Genomic DNA, 23,156 nt, shown 5'->3' with positions numbered 1-23,156 from the left:
TTACTCATTTATATACCCCGCCCCCTTCCTGAAATTAAAATTACGTTAATGACTTGCATGGAAAACATCTTGAAATGTGACAGTTACTCAATATGCTCTTTCGATACATTAAATGATGTTCTGTATTTTTTTCAACCATTTCAGTGCTTTTATAAGAAAATCACTCCCAATACACCACAATGTAATAAAATGTGATGCTTCCTGAACCCTTTCGGCACCATACATTTCAAACATTTTGTCCCTGGTTACTTAAAATACATTGCCTAAATAATAGATATAACCAACAAGAACTACCCATTTTCTCCCAATGCAAAGCTTCCTCAGATAACTCTTGATACTGTGTTAAAATTTAATGTTTATGAATTTTTAGGACAATCCTCCTAGATACATTTGAGAGATTTCTCCACTTGTTTCTGCCTGTGGTCTGACCATATGTCAAAGAAAATCACACAAGTTCTGGAATTTGTCAAAATTGATAAGAGATATACTGCTACTTCTTTCTTTGACCACTTTATACAGGACTCCACAATGGATGATGTGTTCAAATTTATTTTCAGCATAATCATGTTTAAAGTTGCACATAAATCCTTGTAAAATTGTTAAAAATTAACATTCATTTCGAACATTGAATTCTGAGACTTTTTTAAATACATGCACTATCAAATATCTGTACTGTTCTTTCAAGAACACTAAACAGTACAACCGAACTCTCTGCATTATGCTTATCTATATACTACTGTATATATTCATTGCTGCAGTACTGTTTTGGGGAATGTACATGTATTAATAGATCATTTTGAATAAAAAATGTACAAAAATACAGAGTTTTACTATAAACAACATCACAGCCAATATGTAAATATACATACATGTACATACTATAAATCAAAACCATTTTTTATTATCCATAGACCAGATAGTTTAAGTGGACAAAAACAGTAAAGTAAGATCTTTTTATCAAAAAGCATACATGATGTGTAAGTTCTTTGTTTCAATAAAATATATTGCATGAGCAGTTTCAAATCAACACACATTTCATAATTCAGGTCAGCGGGCCAAATAGCTCACCTGAGTACCAGAGATTCATTAACATTTTATGTAGCAGAACATCTACCAGGCATCCGGAGGATTATTTTTGATATACAGATTGGGCATAAAGCCATCTTCAAATTTTTATGAAGTCTGACGATCATTTATGACAAAAGAAACTTTTTTCCCCCACATGAACCATGGAATAGCTCTAGAGAAGACATCAATTTTGTCTAGGCAAATAAAATGCCACAGTTGCTGGAATCATGATTGTATGTGTACTTTCTTACTAAAAAAATCTATTTTCCATGGAGGCATAATTTTCGATAAAATTCTGGTACAAGTTTAAATCCTCCCTGTGCACATGAATGAAAACAACTGTAGAATCATGCAATCAGGACACCACAACATGCATACCATAAAATTCAGTCCAGAGACCATGGATTGATTAAGAGTTAAAAATTTCTATTAATAACAGACTCCCATGCATGCTGTAAATCACTTACATTTCTTAAGTCTTTATTAATAAAATATTGGCATTGTCAGATTTATGAGCAGGACAAGCATACTTTTCGCAAACACTAAATTTGAACAATTCATCAGTCAAATCTAACCAGCTCATCTGAATAGCAGATATATCTTAAGTTCCTTTTTCATAGGTGGGAGAGGATTCAGATGGAAAAATTTCCTGTCCAATGGCTGATTAAGAGTAATGAATGTCAGGTGATCAGCAAAACAACATTTCAATGACAAGGAATTGGTACTTCATAATACACAATCTGTATACATGATGACCCACTACCAACTTGAAAGGATTTTCCCCATTTATCCCCATGTTAAACTTTGATTCCCCATTGAAGCCCTATCCTAAAGTCCAGGGCCATGATTTAAACAAACTTGAATCTGCACGATCTGTGGATGCTTGGACATCAATATGACAAATCATGGCCCTTTGCTCTAGAGAAAAAGATTTTTAAAGATCTTTCCCTATATAATTATATTCCAATATAAAATATTGTCCCCCTATTGTGGCTCCATCTCATCCTTTGAGGCCATGATTTGAACAAACTTGAAACTTGAATGTTAAAATTTGATCCCCTAATGTGGCCCAACCCTACCCCCAAGGGCCATGATCTGAACAATTTTGATTATCTAAACATACAAGTTCCTGGGAGACATAGAGTTGGTCGGCCAATGCTATCTTGGAGAGAGCTGACGGAGAAAGATCGTAGAGAATGGAAGCTCTCTACTGCCGACCCTCAAGACCAGGCCTGGAGGTTATAAAACTTTTTTAACACATTCTCATACTCAGACTCAAACTATGTTCTCTAAATTGTACACATACTCAAAAGCGAAGGTTATAAAACTTTTATAAAATCATTCTCACACTCAAATGGAGTACATGCTCAAGATTTTTCGAGTATGTTTCAAAGCTTGCTCAGAGTTATACCCAAAACAAAAATGGCTGAGTTTGAGTATGAGTACGATAAAAGTTTTATAACCTCCAGGCCAGAAAGAATGGAGATCTGAGGTGAGATCTGCCATGCGTGCAGCAAGCCAGATACCTGGAAAGGGGCCCATTAATGTGGACAATACCCGTAATTCTGCAAGGAAATAAAAAGGAACCGACAACAACAAACAACATTCATAAAGAAAGCTTTCATATAAGTTTTGTCTTTTCTGGTCCAGTGGTTACAAAGATGCTACAATATTTTTACTATTTCTTAATTATCTCCCTTTTAAAAAGAGTGTAACCCTTCATTTGAACAATTATAAATTCCCTTTACCCAATGATCATGTATGGCAAGTTTGGTTGAAATTGCCCCTGTAGTTCTGGAAAAGAAGTCATAAATGTTAAAAGTTTACAGATGGACATACGCCAAACAAAATGTTATCAAAAAAGCACACTTGAGCTTTCGGCTCTGACAGATGAGCTTAATATATAAAGAAAAGCATAGGTGAACTTAAAAGACTAGAAATTTACAATATTAAGTAGCTTATACTACATGTATAAGGTAGACAACTCTTAAATGCATTTGATACAATTGAGTTTTTTTGGTGGTCAGTTTAACCATTTGGTTATGTATTTCTTTTCCAATTCTCGTGCAGAAATTACATCAGGTGTATCTTTTTTATTTGCGCCTCTTAAATCAAGATGGTGAGCACCATTAGGTATCACTACTGCAACAACTGAGTCAGACTGAGTTTTCAGCACTCCTCCTGAGGACCAAGGATCCAACAGACCATTGCTAAAAAAAAAAAATCAACAGATCACACTTTTAAGATTATAATTTGGACATCTCTATAGTGATATACAGCTTATGGCACAAATTCTAATATTGTGTTAGACATGATCAAGTCATTCATTAGTTTTATTGATGTTCAATTCACTCTCTTCCAAATATATTGAATATTTTTCTCTTTTCAGTTTCTGAAATTCATTACTGTACAATTTTATACATAATCCTACAAGTAAGAGCCTCAGTTAATGTCCCTATGCTCCTTATATATACTTTGTGATATAAAAAATACATATTAATACAAGATGTGTTTGTGAAACACTCCTGCTCATGTATGGCCAAATTCCAAAGTCAAGATCATGAGGTCAGAAATTCTGGCATGAAAAGAAAGGAATATATATATGAATATAAAAGCTTTATCACCATACATTCAACCGTTATGGCTAAGGTTAAAGTCTTTGCAGACAAAAAGACGGACAGACAGACCAAAAACTATATGCCTCTGAATCCCCAATTACATGGGGCATACATAATAACATTAATATATTAAAAATAAAACATGAAAATAAAAACTAATGAAATACATATACATATACTTGATAACATGCATGTAAATAAAAGTATCGCTGCTGAAACTCTTAGCATAAACCTTTCCTGAGCCAGTCTACTTTGTTTTGAATAAAAAAATTATTCATGCTAAAATGAACTGAATGATTGATTGATCGATCTATTTTCATGTTTTAAAAAAAGAATAATAAGCCTGTTAAAAAGGTAAGCAAGCTTAACATTCATCAGTCACTGACCTGAATATTATGTTGGAGGCAGATGATAGGTTTTTGCCCCAGTACTGCGTTTCCAACCAGTCAATGTCTGGTTTTACTTTCCATGTTTCTAGACAGCCTTCAGAGTATGATTTAAAGTTCCAGTCGGATTTTTCAAACATGTCGGTTTTCCCATTGGAACAACTGGGAGCCACCATTTCTGTGCAAGACTGAAAAATTAAGGATCACATTTACAATATTTCATACCCTCATGTACTCATAATGCTAAAACTGGATACTAGAAAACAGAATGTTATAATATCATCTATTCATTTTATCAGTGTACAAAACAATGAATAAAAATATAAGTAAATGTTCGTATGAACAACAATACCCTCTTTATATTTATAGGCTCAAAGTCTGTGGCCCAATCCTGTTCTATATTGAATAAATTATTTATAAACCAAATCCTCTACGTGAAGCTGATATCAACATGCACCTGATACATGTATATACTCTTAGTTTTGCATCATAATTAAGAAATGAATAACCAATTTAAAAACTTCACTTGGATATGAAGTGGAGTGGCCATATGATCACATCCTATGAAATTCATTTGAGATGAACAGGTAATTCTAAAAGTATGACAATTGCCACCAGTCATACACCATGATGATGCTGTGACCTACAGACAGGGTGCTTCTGAATTCTCAACGACTGGGCTGCACTTATGTAAATAATCTTTTCATGATATCATCATTCTGAAAGAATTTGTATCTAAATGTGCATTTGAGATGGCTGGTTTTGAAGAAATAACAGGAGAGTGCATGAAAATGAAGTTTTAAATTGAACAGGATGCAGACTCGAGTTTGATAACTAGCTATTAATTAGGTTGTTGTGGATTTGTTATTGCAAAAATAATGAACTAGCCTTCCTTTTTATGCTACTGATAGATTTTTATTACAACCCTAACTTATTCTTTTTTCTGATTGATGCTCCTCTTGTGCACCAATGTCTCATGTTATGACCTGTAACCTTCCAAAAATTAGAAATTGAAGCTATTTTGTTTTGGAAAATCTATATATAGCAAAGGAATACCACACATGTATTCACATGTGGTTGAAATTAATAGACATCAAAAGGACTATTTGATACTGTTATCAATGGTACCATGGTGTACGTGCAGACTAGTCCTATCAGATAAAAGCTGTATTTGCTGACAAGTCCACAACATCATAGTACCTGGTAGCCCCATCCTCTGATTCCCAGGTCAGGTGTTGCTTCGGTTCCTATGTCAAAGCACGGAGTGGTACCAGTATAATTGAAGTAGACATTCATTGCCTTCACTGCACCCATGATCAAATTGTCACCACTCAACGGAGTAGACAGGGGACGACAAGCTGCCTGGTAAGAAAATAATCCTTTGTATTTCATATAATCTCAACTCTAGCTTGTTTATCCTCACACAATAGAAATTTAACCATCGTGAAACAGACATGTAGAATACATCATATGTGTACTTCATTCTGTATTTTCAAAATTAAGCACAGTTTGTAGGTAACATTTTTCTGCAGTTATTTGGTAGTACATTGAAATTCCCTCAATACCAGTCCCCTTAAAAAAAGATCCTCCTCAAAATTGGCTGCTTATACAGAAATTCTCGAATCATCTATCTCTGAAAACCGAACATTCGTCCTTTTATTTTAAATGACAAACATAGGAAATAATCCCTCACAGAACCAGACACAATTATTCCTATGGCTAGAGGTTTTAAATTACTGATACACAGTCCAAGAGCATAGTGCTACTGTTTGTTTATTTATCACCTGAAGGAAATAAACAAGTGACAAAAGTATTTAAATCATTCCTTTTTTTAACATGAATCATTATTCACAAATCATCATAGATCCTGAGAGTTTTAAAAAGATGTGATGCAACATACTTTGAAATCAGATATAAATGGTATACACACAATCTGATTAAAATCAGATCCCCGATCTGCTCCTCTTTCTTCATCTTGTTGCTACACGAGTGACAAGATGAAGAAAGAGGAGCGGATCGATATTTTATTTAGGTTTTCATAATACTACCTTCATTAGGAATTTTTAAAATACACCGAGGGCAATTTAAGCAGCTAGATGTAGGATGATTGAGAAGTACCTACCAGGTAATGAATCACTTTTCTTGACTGCTTCACGCAATTACAAGTTATAAAAGTACAACAGCAGTTGTTGTAAATTAGAGTCTTTCTACAGTAAGCACCTTACTGAAGAAATTAAGCTGTAAACTACGCTTTTTTTTTTAGGAATAGCATATTATTAGAAGCCTTAGTAAAGTTTCTTAAAAGTCAACAATCATCAACAGAAAATCAGTATCAATAGCAATAATAGTAAACAGTATGTACACAAGCTTCGGAAAAGGGACATAACTCTTCAGGTGGTGTTGATTTTCAGTACACATTTACAAGCAGCCCCTTTAAACAAGCCATTTTTTGCAGTCTGATCGAAAGCTGGCCAGTATTGAGGATTTTTACTGTACTGTACATTACAAGTACATACATATTCACATTATCTAGACAAAAAAATGGTTATATGCATTACAGGATCATACCTTGACAGGCCATGCTGGTAATGGAGCCAAAAAGCTGGACGGGTATGGATAATCTACCATAGTAAGATAAACAAGTGCTGATTGTATCCAGCCTTTGAGGGCATCCAAATCATCCATTGTCTTCAGAGGTTTACAGAGATGGAACATTTCTGACAGTTTTGAGAGTCCAGCTGCTGTGTGCCAGATTACATAGAATTACTTTCATGTGTACTAAAGAAAGATCAAAATGTTTTGTATGCATCATAAATTTAGTATATCTATCTAATATAGTCATTGCTTGCCAGCAAAAATGTAATGAAAACAATACATGTACTTACACTTCGCCTCAAGCTAAAGTGGGGCAACCCATAAACTTTTATGAAAACTTAATGATTATCTATAATTCCTAGTTGTAATTTCTTATTTTTTGGTGGGTAAAGAATGAAAACCCACAAAGGGGGATAATTCAAATCACTGTTTGGTAGGTGTTTTATGAAGCTTCACCTTATTTACAAATTAGGGTTGAAATGATTCACCGAAAAATCAATACTGCTCAATAAAAACACTCGATTCAATGTTCGATTCATTGCCTCGATATTTGGTTTGATACATTTATTTACAAACTGGTTCAGTAAAATACATCAGGCTCCACCTGTACTTATCATTTTTACCTGCACGAGGGACAAAATAGCATCGAATAATGTTCAGACTGTTGTTTGTGTTGAGTTTTACGAAAATAATAATGAACTTTATCAGTTTAAACTACAGAGCCAAAAGGCATCTTACCGTTTGGCAATTTAGAAACATCTTACTTTTAAAATTATGTTTGTGAATCTTGGTAATTAAATTTTTCTTTGATAATATTGGTTTCCTCTGTAATTGTATCGTATTGAAAGTATTGAATCGTGGCATATAAAGTATTGCAATAATTGAATATGTATCATATCGTGAATGGGGCATATCGTTTCAGTCCTATTACAAATTACTATACATTGCATGAATCATCCAGTAGCTGTAAAGTGGATAAATTGTATGCCCTCCCTTACTGATCTTGAAAGCATGCATTCTATTAAAATTTTGATTATGCAATGTACACAAGTTTCAAGGAAGCTTGACATACCTTGCGAAGCTGTGGTGCCGAGTGTCTTCCATAGAGCCTTAATGTTATTTACACAGTCTGGGGAGGATTTTCTGAAGGTTTCAGTGACAGTGTAATCAAAGGCATCACAGTTAGCATCCTCTAAGAAAGTCCAGATAGGGGCTGAAGCAGCGAGGGACCTACAGTACCAAAAATTCTAAATTTAGCTCGTGATGTTTCACAGGTTTATACTGGTGTGGAACAGCTCTATATCATATACCATGGATTTATAATGAGTGTATTTAACCAGATTAAATTTGTGTGAGATATATCACTATAGACAAGTTATTTTCATTTACCCTTGAACAACATTTGGATATTTCATCCTGAACCAAGCAGCAAGCATCCCTCCATATGACCCTCCAAATGCGATAACTTTGCTGCTACCAGCCCCGGGAGTGGTTGTCTTTATGTGCTTGATGAGAACAGCATAATCTGCCAGGGCTTGTTCAGATGTTAGGTAGTTCATTTTTGTGGGATCCTTGCAGCAGAAATAATGTCATAAGCATGGAAATAATTGTAATTAAATCAAAACACTGTGTAGTATATCTACAATACTCACCCACTACTGTTTTATCAAATTAATGTTCAGGAGAAGTGAAGCTCATCAACTTTAAACCCCAAATTGTTGTTCTACAACCAACACAGGTCAAAATTTGAACAAAGCAAGATAGACTCAACAAGAGCACCACTAAGCAGAGCATCCCCTTGCGATATGAAATAAATACATGTATCGGTAATAAGTGGAGCATCCCCTTGCGATATGAAATAAATACATGTACTGGTAATAAGCAGAGCACCCCCTTGCGATATGAAATAAATACATGTACCGGTATATACAAATGCATTAGGAAAGCATAAAAGTGCAATGAGGCCAAATACTTTTGTAGAAAATCAGGAAGGATAATTCCAGATTTGTTAAGCATTTTCAATGCAAGTCTCTCTCTTGTAGACTTGTACACCTACTTTGGCACTTGACACCAAATATGAAGGCCATTAATGTCACCTGAGTAGTATAATGATAAATACATTACAGTTAGGCATGAATGTACTGTACCTTGAAAGCAGTTGGTCCATAAGGAACTGATGTACCATAATATCTGTGTTCAGCAAATATTAACAGAGCTTTAAATTCTGGTGCAATATCCCACATGAACCCCTGGAAAATGAGTGATCAAAATACTATTGTAGTAATATATCTAAGCAATTGAATTACATGTAATTTTTCAATTAAATGTTTATACATTGTATAAACTGTACATTTTGTAAACAGGTAAATCTTAATTGCACAAAATAAGACACCATATGTTTTTTTTTATTCTCAATACATTTTAAATTTCTAACTCTTTGTATATATACATGCATCAACTAACACTACGAGAGAACCAATACCCATACAATATATTTGAAACTGCGGAGAAATGAAATGCAATTAACATTTTTAAAAATGTTAATCTTGAAACATTGTATTTTAATACAAACTGTTTTAGATATCAAATAATCTGTACGGTACCTCCAAAATATCTTATTTTTGAAACAATGCGAGTAATCAAACTATTTCTATTCCACAATGCACCAAATACAATCTTCCAGTTCTTTTTGTCCTCTGTGGCTTTGTTTTACTGTATATATCATAGTTTTTTAACCTTTTCTTATCGACTTACTGTGTTATTACAGAATAAGGTAATGTCCCCTTCGTTTCCGGTGTAGAAGAAAATTGGCCCACCATTTGGATCCCAAAATTGGTCTGCTATGAGATATCTTTGCTGGTATGAGTCTTTGTTATGAAAACCAAAGTGATCAACCTACAAATGACAGATTTCAATTGTATAAATTAATTTCATGCATCATACAACATGTGCCTGCATTTATCAACGATCAATTCTAGAATAGCTTAACATTCAACAACATACATTCTACACTTTTTAGCATGTAGCTTTGATCCTAAGCTCCTAGAAAATGGAACTGGGTGCTGTTATTGATGCAAATTTGAAAGGTTAGAAAGTAATCATTTTTGTCCAATATTTTTGTGGTATTCATCATCAGTGTAAGTGAATCAAGAAATCTGGTACACACCATATTGCGCCGTTCCTGCATTTGGCTACGAAATGCAAGTAAAGGAAAAAGTAGGTAAAAATAGCTACCTGGAGTAGGTTTAAATACCTACGTAGCTATAAGTAGCTACGTAGGTAGAAATAGTCTTTAGACTGGACTTGATCACTGACAGTGAGTGACTGTTCAAAAACAAGGTTAAAGTTTTCAAAAAGTAGGTCAAACTCCAAGGCCAAGGTCACTGGGTTAAAAATGTTGGTACCCACGAAAAGGTCTTGTCACAAGGAATACCCATGTGAAATATCAAAACTCTAGTGCAAGTTACTGTTCAAACGTTATTAGCAAGGTTAAAGTTTCAGACAGAACAAAAACAATACATTCGATCTCGGGGGCATAAAAACAGCATCTTTATGTTTTTGAACAGAAATTAGAAGATCAGATTAAAATTGCACAAAGTACATTAAGGATGTGTGCTACACCAGAGAAATTTGACGTAGATAAAAAGTGGAAGATATGTACAACAATATTTTGAAGTTGAAAATTTTCAAATTTACTTTATTTTGTCAAAAAATACGGTTTTAGTGGAAGGTAATCTGAAAAAAATTGAAAAACCCTGCTGGAATCGAACCTCCGACCTACAGGTTAGCAGTCGGTATTCTAACCTACTGAGCTACTCGGCTAGGTATTGAAATCGAAAAGGAAAAGCCAAATATTGCTGATATCGATATTTTCATCCATGTTTTTAAAGGAAGTCAGCCATTATGACGATGTAGAGTACTACCTTAACTAAATATCATGATCTCAATTTAAGTTTTCACGTTTACCTTTTGAGCGAAATATTCTGTCTTATAGTTATATTCAGATGGTGGTCTATAGAATCTAAAAACTTCTTTATTTCTTTGAAAGTTTTTAGTCCTCACAAGTATACAGTGGGCAAAACACAAACATAAACTAAGAACCACTATAGAAAATAAGTTCCTGTGTGCCGCCATCCTTAATCATGTGATTAAGTTATTGTCACATGACTGCTAGATGGAACACATTTTCCCGAAATTTACACGTTAGATTCTACGACGTATATTTCCCATTAAAATAAAATCGAATCCATATAACATTTGAAGATTTCTTAAGGGTTATACTTTGTATCTTAAGTAAAAATATTTTATTTAATAGGGAAACTTGCAGATTAAACCGGAATAACGAGTCGATTTTTAGGCGACTTTGCTGACGAACACTTCCGCTGTAATATACCGAAAATGAACACATTTCTATCCAGATTGAATACAATATTTGCCTTCACGCTTAGCGTGATGGCAGCTTTAACCTTTTGCTGTTTTCTGACAACAGCTTTTAATTCACACAAAACCTCTGTCTACCTTGGTACAGGAAAGGCAATTGTGTAAGTATTAAAATTTGCAACCCGATGTCGTGCCGTTGGCATATGTTTCCTTATTCCCCGTGTTTAGCTTAGCTTACAGTCGCTTTAAAAAAAGGTGTAAAAGTCACAGTATTTTGCAAATTATCTTTTAATGGCACTGTATTAAAAACAGGTCCAAACAATCTCTTTATTAAGCTATATCTCTTTATGAAGCAATATAGCATAATAACGGGCTGTGAACACTTCCCCTATAGCGAAATATTCTCTCAAAAACGCGATTATCTCTCTTTAGAGAGTAAATACATCACGTACAACCGAGAAAAACGCCAAAGGAGTACATTTCTTCTTCACGTGAAAAGAATAAAAGGGCTAAAATGTCTGATACTTCTGCAAATATATTAATCAAAACAAAAATACTCACCATGTGTATTGGATTTCAGCCTCCTTCCCTCTTACGCAGCAACGTTGATATGAAATTTCTTGACTGTGTGTCAATTTTATAAAGACAATTCGTGTCATGTTGAGTGTGTCACACATATTCAGTATTGCATGGAATTTGTCATTATTTTCAATTAAAATACCAAATCACTGTTAATGGTAATGTTCACTTTCTTACTAAAGAAGGATAATTGCATTTTAGGGAGAAGATCTCGCTATAGGGGAAGTGTTCCCAACCTGAAAAAAGCTTTATTAAGCTATATTGCTTTATAAAGCTATTTGAAATAGCTTGATTAAGCTAGTTTAGATTGAATTTCTATGTGCAATGGTATAGTCAAAAAGTCGCATAATATTATTGTTGCAGGGGTGGTGGTTTGTAAATGTAGAAATAACCAACTCCTGGCTCAGGGTTCACAATGCAGTCATTTATTGCATGGTAAAACGAATAAGGATGATGACGATGATTACATAATGTTGATTACAAAATGTCCATTACAAAAAAATGGCCCTAAAAGACAAAATAGTAACAATGAATATCACAGCGATTTACAATCAATAGAGAGTACATTTCAACCTTAAGAGTTATCTCCCTTAATTCAAATATAGTAAAATATACTTTACTCAAATATTTACAGTTGCATTACAAATAATGTAACACTATGAAATTACATGTTTTAAATATAATAAAAGGTAATATCTTATTACCTATCTATGGGACAAGGCCCAATGCATGCAACAGAGTATTATTGAAATGCTGCCTGGATGCTTCTAATCTACAGTATAATCTGTCTAAACCGGCTATGTGTGGTTCCAAAGAAATTGTCCGGTTTGCACAGAGTCCGGAGTGCAGAATGTTGACAAGAATGAGAGTTGCTTCCCTTGTATTCACTATCTATGCATACGTGTGTAATGATTGCTAACGTTTTAATATACATTTATCACAAAAGAATTCAAAATGTAAAAATGTAAATGTCAGTGTTTTATTGTCGTGCTCATTTGAAAAAGTTTCAATTTTTATTAAGCAGTTTAAAATCTGGGAATTATTCGCGCAATTTTCTGTTGGTAAATTGTCGATTTCGTCTACATCATCGCCGTTATCAAGTGCTACATTATGTACGTTCGTCAAGTTTGTGTTGTGTTCGTTTAAAATTTGTCTTTCCCAGCTTTCATTGTAAATGTATCGCTTTCAACTGTCTCAATTTGTGAAACGGAAACTAATACAATGCCGAGTGATCGACCGGACATGGCGAGTTGTGCTAACTAACTGCATATCATCACTGTCTGACTCGCCGTAGTCCACGAGGGGAAACCCTGCTTTTGGAAAACATAACGGGATTGTTGCCGATTTTGTTTCATTCCAAGAATGTATCGAATTCATCGATTAATTGAACTTTGTCTTTTAATGTCAGTTCTCGCATCTGTTGTTAGGGGGAGGGCGCCATTACCTCGTGCGTGGTACTGTCATAATTGAAAAGTGCACCCCCTAAAAATAAGGTTTTATTTTAAACTGATCACGACTCATCGCCAGTTGCACTCTTTTACTTACCTGTGGCTTCCCTTGAGACACCCTTTGTGTACACCGTGTGTGATCGACCGAATACCGACAGGTTGGTCATCGTGGGGTGGCTGGTTTAAATGCGATAATTGGAGCTATTTACGAGCAGTTGGGACCTTGTGTACACCGAATACAATTGACCGCAACAATTAGGGTGGTGTATCATCGAGGGGCCGGTTTACACAGGATAATTAAAGTTAATTGATAGCAGTTGGGACGGTGTAAGCCGGCCGATATACAGAATACGCAGTATCCAGAGTACAGGGAATTATTAATATAGGATTTGTTAAAGAAATGTTAGGGACTGTATTTTATGGCCGGAATTGACAGAGCGCCGGAGTACTCAGAGGCCGGTTTGGACAAATTATACTGTATTTATAACAAATATATCATTACAATACTATATACACTATAATAACTATATATATAATATAAGCATATACTGAGAGGAAATAACTTTAAATTGATATTTACTGTTCTTCATAATATTTAAACTTTCACTCTTCTCTCAAACAGTGATATTAGTTATATATACATATTATGAAGATAAATATTAATAAAATTAGTACTTACTGTCAGGTCTGGATTTGAAGGTCTAATAATGTCTGTCAAATCCAAAATGCCAAATCAGCACAAAGATACCAAAACTGCTCAAATCAAAACCACAACTGACCAAAAACTCGAGAGATTCTAACTGAATAAAACTCAGTTCTATAGCCAATGAAATAGCAAGACCTGTGAACCTTTTCGCTCACCTATTACACTAAGTAAATAAAGGGGTGGATCTGGGAATTTGACTTAAATCATAAAATGTGCTTTTAATTCCATATGCACTATTCGTGTTTATTAAAATACGGTATCATATAATATATACAAGTTAAAACACACTGCTACAATATTTTAATGTGTTCATACTTTGAACTATCCACAACACTATTCAAGCGAAACTTCATAACAATACTAAGTCGTTTTAAGATTTTTCATGCAAAGGGAATGTTAACTGTCCACTACCCTGTATGCTTTGAAACGTTGATAAGTATGATGACTTTACAATATGTAACCTGATTGCCAATCCCTTATTCTGTTGATCCTCATTGGCTTGTATTCTATTCTGAAGATTGGATAACTGTTGCTTAACAACTTTATAATCGTAAACATTTGACAAAAGTGAATCAAATTCTTCCTAAGGCACTAAGTTTTGGAATTATTTTTGTTTACAATGTGTTGTATGGACTTCAAGGATGAAATATTTTCACTCGGGGAAATTCAATTTTTTGCTTTTAGAAATTATTTTGATAAAAGATTTGAAATTGCTAAATCAAGATATTTCAATTAGCTTAATAAAGCTATATAGCTAAATATAGAGATTGTGCTGGACCTGTTAAAGCACAAAAAGTAAGAATGAATTCAAATCAGAAACATACACACATTCTACAAATGGAAGAACCAAACCATTTGTTATGATCATGATGTACACATGAAGTTGATGACAGAAATTGTCTATGATGGAGAAGGCTTATAGATTGGAAACTCCAAAAGCAGAAATGATTAACACTGCAGACTCATAGAGTATTCAATAAACCTACGTATGAATTTAGATATATTGCAAAATTTATGTTTAAGAAGCTTCATTTACTTCAATGTTTGCCCAAAGTCGCACTTCAATGAATTATTTTACCATTACTTTCAGGAAAAATGTTCCAGACTACAGTGCAAATAGAGAAAAGAGTGACCTAGGCTTTATTGTGTTTGACATGACGACTGATATCCTTTTATATATAAAAATGTATACACGTGTATTAAACACTTTACCACTTACATGTCCATGTATGATGAAGACCATCTAAGGTTTTTGTGTGTAGTCAGGACTTGAATTAAGTGTATGAAATGATAAAAAGTAACCTTTGTTTATCTACATTTCTTCCATTTAATACATATCTGTTGGATAGTTTTACATAAATCAATAGAATATATTCTTGGTTTTGGCTACTGTAAGAAGTTTTTTTTTGTTTTTTGGTTTTTTTTGTAAGAAGTTGTTTTCATTCCATGGTGTTTAAATTTCACAATTTGTTGCAAGAGCATAATCGCAATGGTTTTTATTTCGTGTTATAGGTCTGCTTTTAAAATTTTGATTATGAAAGCATTGAAATATTTTTGATAATACATATATAGATTTAATTTCACTTAAAAATGACTAAATCCTGAACATAGTGAAATTAAAACCATCTTGTGAATTTCCCAATCTACAGTATTTATTATCAGTCAGGGGCAAAATGCACATTGATAACATAACATAAATAAGTTATTTTACACAAGCAATTCTATTTTTTAAAAATAACGCATTATCGTTATTTTTTCGATCTTCAGTTTTTTGTATTTTGTGTCCATATATATTGCATTCTGGGATTCCAGGATGTAAAAGATGTTGTACACAGACTCCAATCAACAATTGTTGATGGCGGAATGAAGCTTAGTAGAATTTACTTGTTATTATGAGGTATTATGAATTTGGGTGAAATTTTTATCGACAAATTAACATTTTCCTCCAGTTTTCCGAAGACTTTGAATACTTTTCCTGGATTAAGGAAGGTTTTGAAACATTTGTTTTTGTCTTGGTGCACCAGAGAAAGTCTGTGGTGCACGTGGTGTAAAGTGAGGGGGGTTGCATACATTATTTTTCTAATAACATGATTGCATTATGCCCCTGACTGATTATGAAGGGAAAGTTTGCATTAAATGGTAAAGCAAACTTTCATGACCTATTTATTTTACCATAGTTGTGCAAATTATTCTTTTCTGTCTAAATTTCAACATTTGTTGCAATACACATGTGAACATAATTTACCTTAATTAAAAGTAGATTTAACAAAAATTTTCAACTGGAATGTTAAACAGTTATTTTTATACCTTACTGCAGAATATGAAACAAAGGATCATGTAAGTATCACCATTAAAAGATGCTGTTGCAAATGGACTAAGATGTATATTTAGTATAAATATTGAAATGGTGCTCAATATTAATATAATGATGATCTTTGCATCTGAGAACATATGATGCATGCAGATTGATTTTGAAATATACATGAAAACTATTTTTATAACAGAAATTGAACCAAGTTGTTATCTGGGACAAAATTATAAGACGAGGAGAGAACTCCATGCTGGACTATAGAAGTATCAATACAAAATACTATTTCTGGGACTACGGAAATGGATTGAAGTTAGTAAAATATATTTAAAATTCTTATGCAACTTTATATCATGGCTTTTATAGTACTTTAAAAATATACAATATTCAGTGAAAAGATACATAATTGTATTGTAAAACGAGGGAATTTGGTGGTATATTTTAGTGCAATACAACTTCCTATACTAATCAATAATGAGAGTTATCCTTCTTTGTGTAAAAAATTTTCACCACCAGGATACAAAATATTTCCTGTTTACTTTTTAGGGGAAATAAAAATGTAACATTGACACTGTCCTGGAATGTCATTCCTAATGCTGGTACACTACCCAAAGTGATGGGAGAGGGTTCACACAAGTTCAAGTTCCCAGAGGAATACAGTCCTAATCGATTCTAGTCAAAAACAGGGGGAAAAGGGGAGATCAGAAGGCAGCACCAAACAGATCTGTGTGGGAGGCTTGTCTGTTTCCATAGTAATCACATTAAAGTGCTACAGAGATGCCAAACATGTTTGGTCATTGAGGAAAATAGTAAAGTAAAAGGATATTAATTTTGAATGTAAAGAAATTTTTTTTTAGTAATATTTGGCAATTGTTTTGATATTCTTAAAGCAAGAGTTGTTGTCGGTGCTTTCAGTTTTTAAAACTGTATGTTAGGTGATGGTATTGTGAAGTGTACTATTGTGAATAAGTATGAGTAATTCTAAATTTGGTGAGAATGTGTTTGTGGAGGTGATACAGAGTCATTGTCATTTCTTGTGATTGTCTTTAGCATGTTGTGTGCATTATTGGTTTGATATTGAATATGAATTTTAAAGTTGTATGTGTATATATGAGTAAAAATATTTGTGAAGGTTTTTCTTGGGAGAGAGAAATTCTTTTTTTTTTTTTTTTTATCATGACAGATGATATGTTGCTGGTTATGGAATATGTACAAGTAACTGCCCAAAAAGTAGATATTATATTGGATTAATTGATTGAAAATGTGAGCAAGATATGTAAAAGCCTGTATTCACTACTAAATGATAATGTCAGTGTGTTTTATATACTAGTAATGTGAGCAAGACAAAGACATTGTATCTCTTTTTTGTACCAAAGTAGTATTTGTGTGACAGTCTCAATAAAAAATATTCTGCCAATTGAGTATTAGAAAATCAAAATTGTTTTATTGAAACTTACAAGTTCAGCTATGTGTTTCACAGGCATAACTGTAGATTTTAGGGTACATCTGGATGATGCATGCATTGGAGCAAATGATAATTCTTGCCAAAGAAACGGCTTTGATGTACGTACAAGAATATCGCATGTTCCAATTTTCTGCTCTTGTTTATCGCATAACTAGACGGTTTCATCTACTGATTTCCACCCTGTCCATGCAAAGAATTGACCTAGTTATAGTTTGTTCACTGTTTTGTTGACCTAAAACCATGTGGTTCATCATTTTCAATTTTCAGAAATGTCGCTGTTAAACATTCTTAATTGACACCACATTGATCATATTGTGTTTTTGAGAGTATACAAACACATTGTATATATAAACATTGTTAAATAAAGGTTTTATGGTACACTTGACGAATGCTATGACATAGTGTTGCTCAATTTAGCAATACAGTATTGTATGAAGGATGTCATGATATGTGAAAATGATTTTATTATTTTTGAGTCAATGAATGACTGCATATAATTCGAATGAGAATAAAATATGCGTTTATCCTTCCAAGATATTTTCTTCTTATTTAATTTTTGGATGAGAAAACATGTTTCCAGAAAGTTTTAACAGCATGAAAAGAGGTTTTACAAAAAGATTATAACCCAATGTTTCCTTGATGAAAGGAAATTAATCACATTTATATGAAAAATTTATATTGATATTCACAGACTGATGAATACTTGTGAAGGAAATTAATTGTGCCTCTTTCTATAGAGGGTGGGGTATATCACTTTTCACATGTTGGTCGGTATCCTACATTCTACATAACGAGAGTATGTAGACTGATGCACGTCAATGTGCAGAGGAGGTTATCTTTACTGCATAGAAGGTCACAATCTAATTAATATCAGATCCTAAGATACGCTCACAATTGCTACAATGTAGAGTATACAGCACGGATCTAAGAAGTCTTATTTTAATTAGATTGAGAAGGTCAGTATGTCCAAGGTCATTACCTGCATTTTCAGTACCTTTTTTTTGGCATAATTTGTATAATATTGTACTACCTGTAGCTGTACAACATGAGTAACAATATATCATTAGAAGAGACTAAAATAAAGCATGTATTGTTCTACAAGTAGTTCTTTGCCTTCCTTCTTTAAAACGAGATTATAAGTCTTTTTTTTGGGGGGGGGGGGGGGGGTCGCTGCATTTTACCACATATACATGTAGACATTTAGTATGTAGTGCAATGTGGAGGAAGGGAGAATATGTTTTGCAAGCATTTCTTATTATTAATTACATGTAGACAGAGTCTTATGTTTTTTCTGCTCTTGGGGCAGAATAAAAAATTATTACATCGACAGTTGATTTACATGTAGCTCTAATTAAGGACCGCCCATTAGGAGATGACGGACAGGTTACTGATTACTTGTACACCTAGTTGTTAATCAGGGATCGTGAATGATGAAAGGTTGTATGATTGGAGATGTCAAATTATTAGCTTATCATAGTATCAGTCGTGTAAATCGTAGGTTTCAAGTGAAATCATCAAGATAATTGAATATCATGTATAGTGGGCTGCTACGGCGAGCTGAAGTTTGAATTGAATAAATTCTTCAGATGACTAAGCAAGTGTTATAGTTATGAACCTGCTTGAATACTCTGACCGTGTGTTTGATAATGGATACAATTAGGTTGTACCTATATTTTAACTTTTGAATGGACCTTGATGTGACCAAAGTCCAGGGGACACAATATATGAATCATTTTCTCACAATGTGGGTAAGCAATGAGCGTAATGAGTAGTGATTGGTTTTCTTATGCAACACATTATTCCAAGAGTTTGTCCATTTAAAAAATACACCATACTTGAATGCATAAAAGAAATCCATTTGTATTTAATGTGTAAAAGCATTATACCAAGAATGCAAAGGATCAAAGACATTTTCTAAATTAACTTTTTTATTTCATAAAATGTTGATGTACTATGGAGTTTTTTTTAATTAACAAAAGCAGGGGGAAAAGACCTACAAATTAACCAGCAGTTGGAGGAATCTTATGTTTATAGTGCAAACATGTTACGTACTGTAGATAGACCATTTGGCAAAGTATTGTGAGGTCATTTCAAAAATCAAACTGAATAAGAGTCCCAATAAGACCATTTATATATTTATATTGTATTCATCATAAGTGGTTACATGTAATCTCTCTCTCTCTCTCTCTCTCTCTCTCTCTCTCTCTCTCTCTCATACATATATATATCTATCCCTTTCTTTTAAAAACTGAGAGAATTAATGTTCTTGATCTACATGTACAATACGACCACCATTCCAATTTCTTCTGTCTGCAGTCACTTAATTCACTTTCTTGGTTTCTCACCCCGGATCTACATAGCACTTTGTCTGTTTCAGGGGAGATCTTTTTGAATCACCCCTATCTCGAGTGCTTATTTGTATCACACTGTTCACATCAATTTTCAGTGGCGGATCTAGAGGGGATTATGGAAGTTGTAGCCCCCTTACGGTAATTAAACATTTTTAACAAAAATGGCATTTTTTCTATTTTTGCCTCTTCAAACTCCCTTTTTGGACTGAAAAGGTGCAAACTTTTGTAGCACCCCTCCGCCATTGAAACATTTCTGGAGACTGCCTTTGGTTTCCAAGAATCAGGAACTCCTCCGCCATGTACAATCCCCCCCCCCATTGCAAACATTTCAATACCTAATTCCCTGCGGAGTTTTGATAACCAAGACAATGGTGCATACCATAAAAGCACATGTCAATTACCTACCTTTATGTTGCGTACTATCTGTCAATCATTTCTTTTTTCAATCTACTGCATGTTCTATGGCCAAATTAACATAATCTCAAATAATTGAATATATACATGTATTTGATTATTTGAGGATATCATCAATTCATTTGATGCACGCAACAATTCAATTAAAGACCTCTTCAAATAATTAATGATATTTTCAAATTAAATCATAGCACGCATTAATTGAATTGTTAATAACATTAATTATTCTGTTGAATTGATGCGCGTTTTTAATTAAATTGTTGCTCTCTTCAAATGTATTGATAATATCAACAATTGAATTGGTGATATCAATGATTGATATGATTCGTGCTATGTAATTGAAGAGAGCAATAATGCAACTAAAGCGCGCATTAATTCAATTAATGCGTGTAATAATTGAATTATTGTTCTCTTCAATTGATTATATGCGCATTAATTCAATTAATGCGCACAGTAATACAAGTATTATTCCTCTTCAATCAAATTATATCATTAATTCAATTGATGAACACAATAATGCTTTTAGAAAGAGCATTTATTCAATAAGAGATATCTTCAATTCAACATAAACACAATTGAATCACTTGTTGCTTTCTTTAAAAGAATTAACACTTGTATGAATTCCTTATACAAAATCATTGCAAAGATCTGCGAGCAATAATTGAATTGATGTGCGCATAAATTTCAATTGATGAAAGCAATAATCAATTTGATGTGCGCATCAATTCAATTATTGCCCGCAATATTTCAATTGTTGCGAGCACCAATTCAATCATTGCCCACAACAATTGATTTGATGTGCGCATCAATTGAATTACTGTGCGCAATAACTGAAGTAATGATATTTTCCAATAATTAATGATATCTCATTTATTTGCGTTTATGTTACACATGTAGTTTGGTCTCCATAAAGTTCCGTTTGTACGAAAGCCGAATAGTATCAAAGAAACTTTTTTTCCCCGTGCAATTACGAGAAAAGATCTCGAAATCAACAGATAAATTTCTCTGAATTATGAGGAAAGATTTCGTAATTACGAGTTAATTTTCTCGTTAAATGGGAGAAAATCTCGTTTAATTACACTGAAAATTTTAAGATAACGAATCTCATAAATTCTAAGCCTATATGAAGAAAACACAAAATTGAGAGTAGGGCAAAGACGGACCCCTGGACACGCTAGAGGTGGGATCCGGACCCCTGGACACGCCAGAGATGGGATCGGGCGTCTGGGAGGAAGAAACGTTCCCTGTTGACCGGTCACACCCGTCGTGAGCCCAATATCTATTTGTATCTAAGAAATAAATTTCACGCCAAATATTTCATGTATTTTCAAAAATGAAATTTGATTTTTATATTTACATTTTACCTTCGATTCTGTTGGAATATTACCAGCCGTTAAACTAGCTGTAAGTATATTTATCAAGATTCATAAGAACATTGTTCACATTCATGAGGAAATGGCTATCATTTCATATGTTAAAGATATCGAAGGTACAAACATTGGAAATGTAAATATAATATAACATATCTATACATGTAAAGATATGGTATTATTTAACTTAGCATATCAAATTATTACATCATTGAAGATGGAAAGACCGTATATGACTTAAGGTATTCAATGTGTAATGACCATATTTCATATCTAATAAATGGATGGTGGAATATTTGTAATCATGGTATCATTTTGAAGGGTTCATCAAATAAAAATAATCCACCATAGGAATTTTCAAAGTTTTGTTTACTGCCTGATTTATTTCACCTAGAATTTAACATTGAAGTATATGGGAAAAGCATGTTTTATTACAATATTTTAAAAACAAATTATATTTTCATAATTATCTCTTGGTAAAAAGTTACATACACTTTCTTTTTATGAAAATATGAAATAAAATTAATCATTGACCACATACATTTTTAGAAAATTAGATTTTTCTTATTTTTACAAAGGGCAGACAACTCTTCCAAAAAGTCTTAAGTGCAAAAAGGTCAGCTTCTAATCATTTACCAGTCATGTAAATTTCATCTGCTTCACTTCCATCATTATTTAACAATAAACTTTTATGTTGATCTAAATTCTTCAAAATTGTTCATTATCCTTTCATTATACATGGAATACCTTAATTGTGTTTATGATATTCAATGACATAAAAAGGTACCGTATATCATATACCACCAGAAGCTGAAGAATGAATAAATCATTATAACAATGTGAACATAAGATGACATACTATGTCATCTGAATGATAACGTCTTTCGGATCTGCAAGTGTTGTTAGAAACAATTCATATGTTGTAACTTCAAGAAGAAAAATAAAAAGAATCGATTTACAATGTCTTTGCAGGCAGGCATGCAATAGCATTGTTTATTTTGTGTGGATATCCTTTTACGTCCTATTCAAGAATTTTTCACTCATGCAGAGATACGTTCGAGTTATTTCCCTTTGAAGAACTCTCGTACATAGTAAGGCGCGAAACAACTTGTTTACATGCGGGAGTGGGACGAATATTCATCACTACATAAGTAAATGTATACTTAGTATTCTTCCTATACGCTGTTTCATCACCTGAATTCAACTGACACACAAACTAAGTAAGTAATAAGTATTCAGGGAGTAATTAAATACATGGAATTGTTATTATATCACGTAATTTCGTTGGTCGTTGGTATTATATCTAGGATATTACTTTCAAATATCGTATTGTTTTTATGTTCCTACTTTAGAAAAACATTTCTTTCGATAGTATTTTGTATTTCCTACAATTACTTATTTAGATAGAAGCCGCTTTTAATACATTTTAACGTTTCCCTCACTGACTGTAGGTTCACTCTGTCCCTAG

At 33.3% G+C, this 23,156-nt stretch overlaps 2 protein-coding genes across 3 annotated transcripts; one reads left to right on the top strand and one right to left on the bottom strand.

Annotated features, from left to right (window-relative positions):
- Positions 1 to 533: 533 nt before the first annotated feature.
- Positions 534 to 10,821, bottom strand: LOC125678591 (lysosomal Pro-X carboxypeptidase-like). Of its 2 annotated transcripts, none has more exons than XM_048917154.2 (9): positions 10,634 to 10,821; positions 9,422 to 9,562; positions 8,815 to 8,916; positions 8,057 to 8,238; positions 7,740 to 7,897; positions 6,641 to 6,810; positions 5,273 to 5,434; positions 4,073 to 4,260; positions 534 to 3,278 (listed from the first exon to the last, which is right to left on the bottom strand). In XM_048917154.2, the coding sequence occupies exons 1-9, from the start codon at positions 10,799 to 10,801 to the stop codon at positions 3,092 to 3,094; spliced, it is 1,458 nt and encodes a 485-aa protein (XP_048773111.2). In that variant the 5' UTR covers positions 10,802 to 10,821; the 3' UTR covers positions 534 to 3,091. The 2 variants fall into 2 exon arrangements, with proteins under 2 accessions (XP_048773111.2, XP_048773110.2); XM_048917153.2 differs by having other exon boundaries at positions 6,641 to 6,813; positions 10,634 to 10,820.
- A 201-nt stretch (positions 10,822 to 11,022) lies between these two features.
- Positions 11,023 to 18,086, top strand: LOC125680878 (signal peptidase complex subunit 3-like). The gene is made up of 5 exons (XM_048920681.2): positions 11,023 to 11,208; positions 14,871 to 14,946; positions 16,043 to 16,117; positions 16,285 to 16,400; positions 16,635 to 18,086. The coding sequence occupies exons 1-5, from the start codon at positions 11,066 to 11,068 to the stop codon at positions 16,762 to 16,764; spliced, it is 540 nt and encodes a 179-aa protein (XP_048776638.1). The 5' UTR covers positions 11,023 to 11,065; the 3' UTR covers positions 16,765 to 18,086.
- The last annotated feature ends 5,070 nt before the right edge of the window (positions 18,087 to 23,156 follow it).

This window comes from Ostrea edulis, chromosome 2 (genome assembly GCF_947568905.1).
Source record: "Ostrea edulis chromosome 2, xbOstEdul1.1, whole genome shotgun sequence".
In the NCBI taxonomy this organism is placed as follows: Eukaryota; Metazoa; Mollusca; class Bivalvia; order Ostreida; family Ostreidae; genus Ostrea; species Ostrea edulis.
The sequence above is the reverse complement of the archived record's forward strand: the minus strand, read 5'-3'. Positions and strand labels throughout refer to the sequence as shown.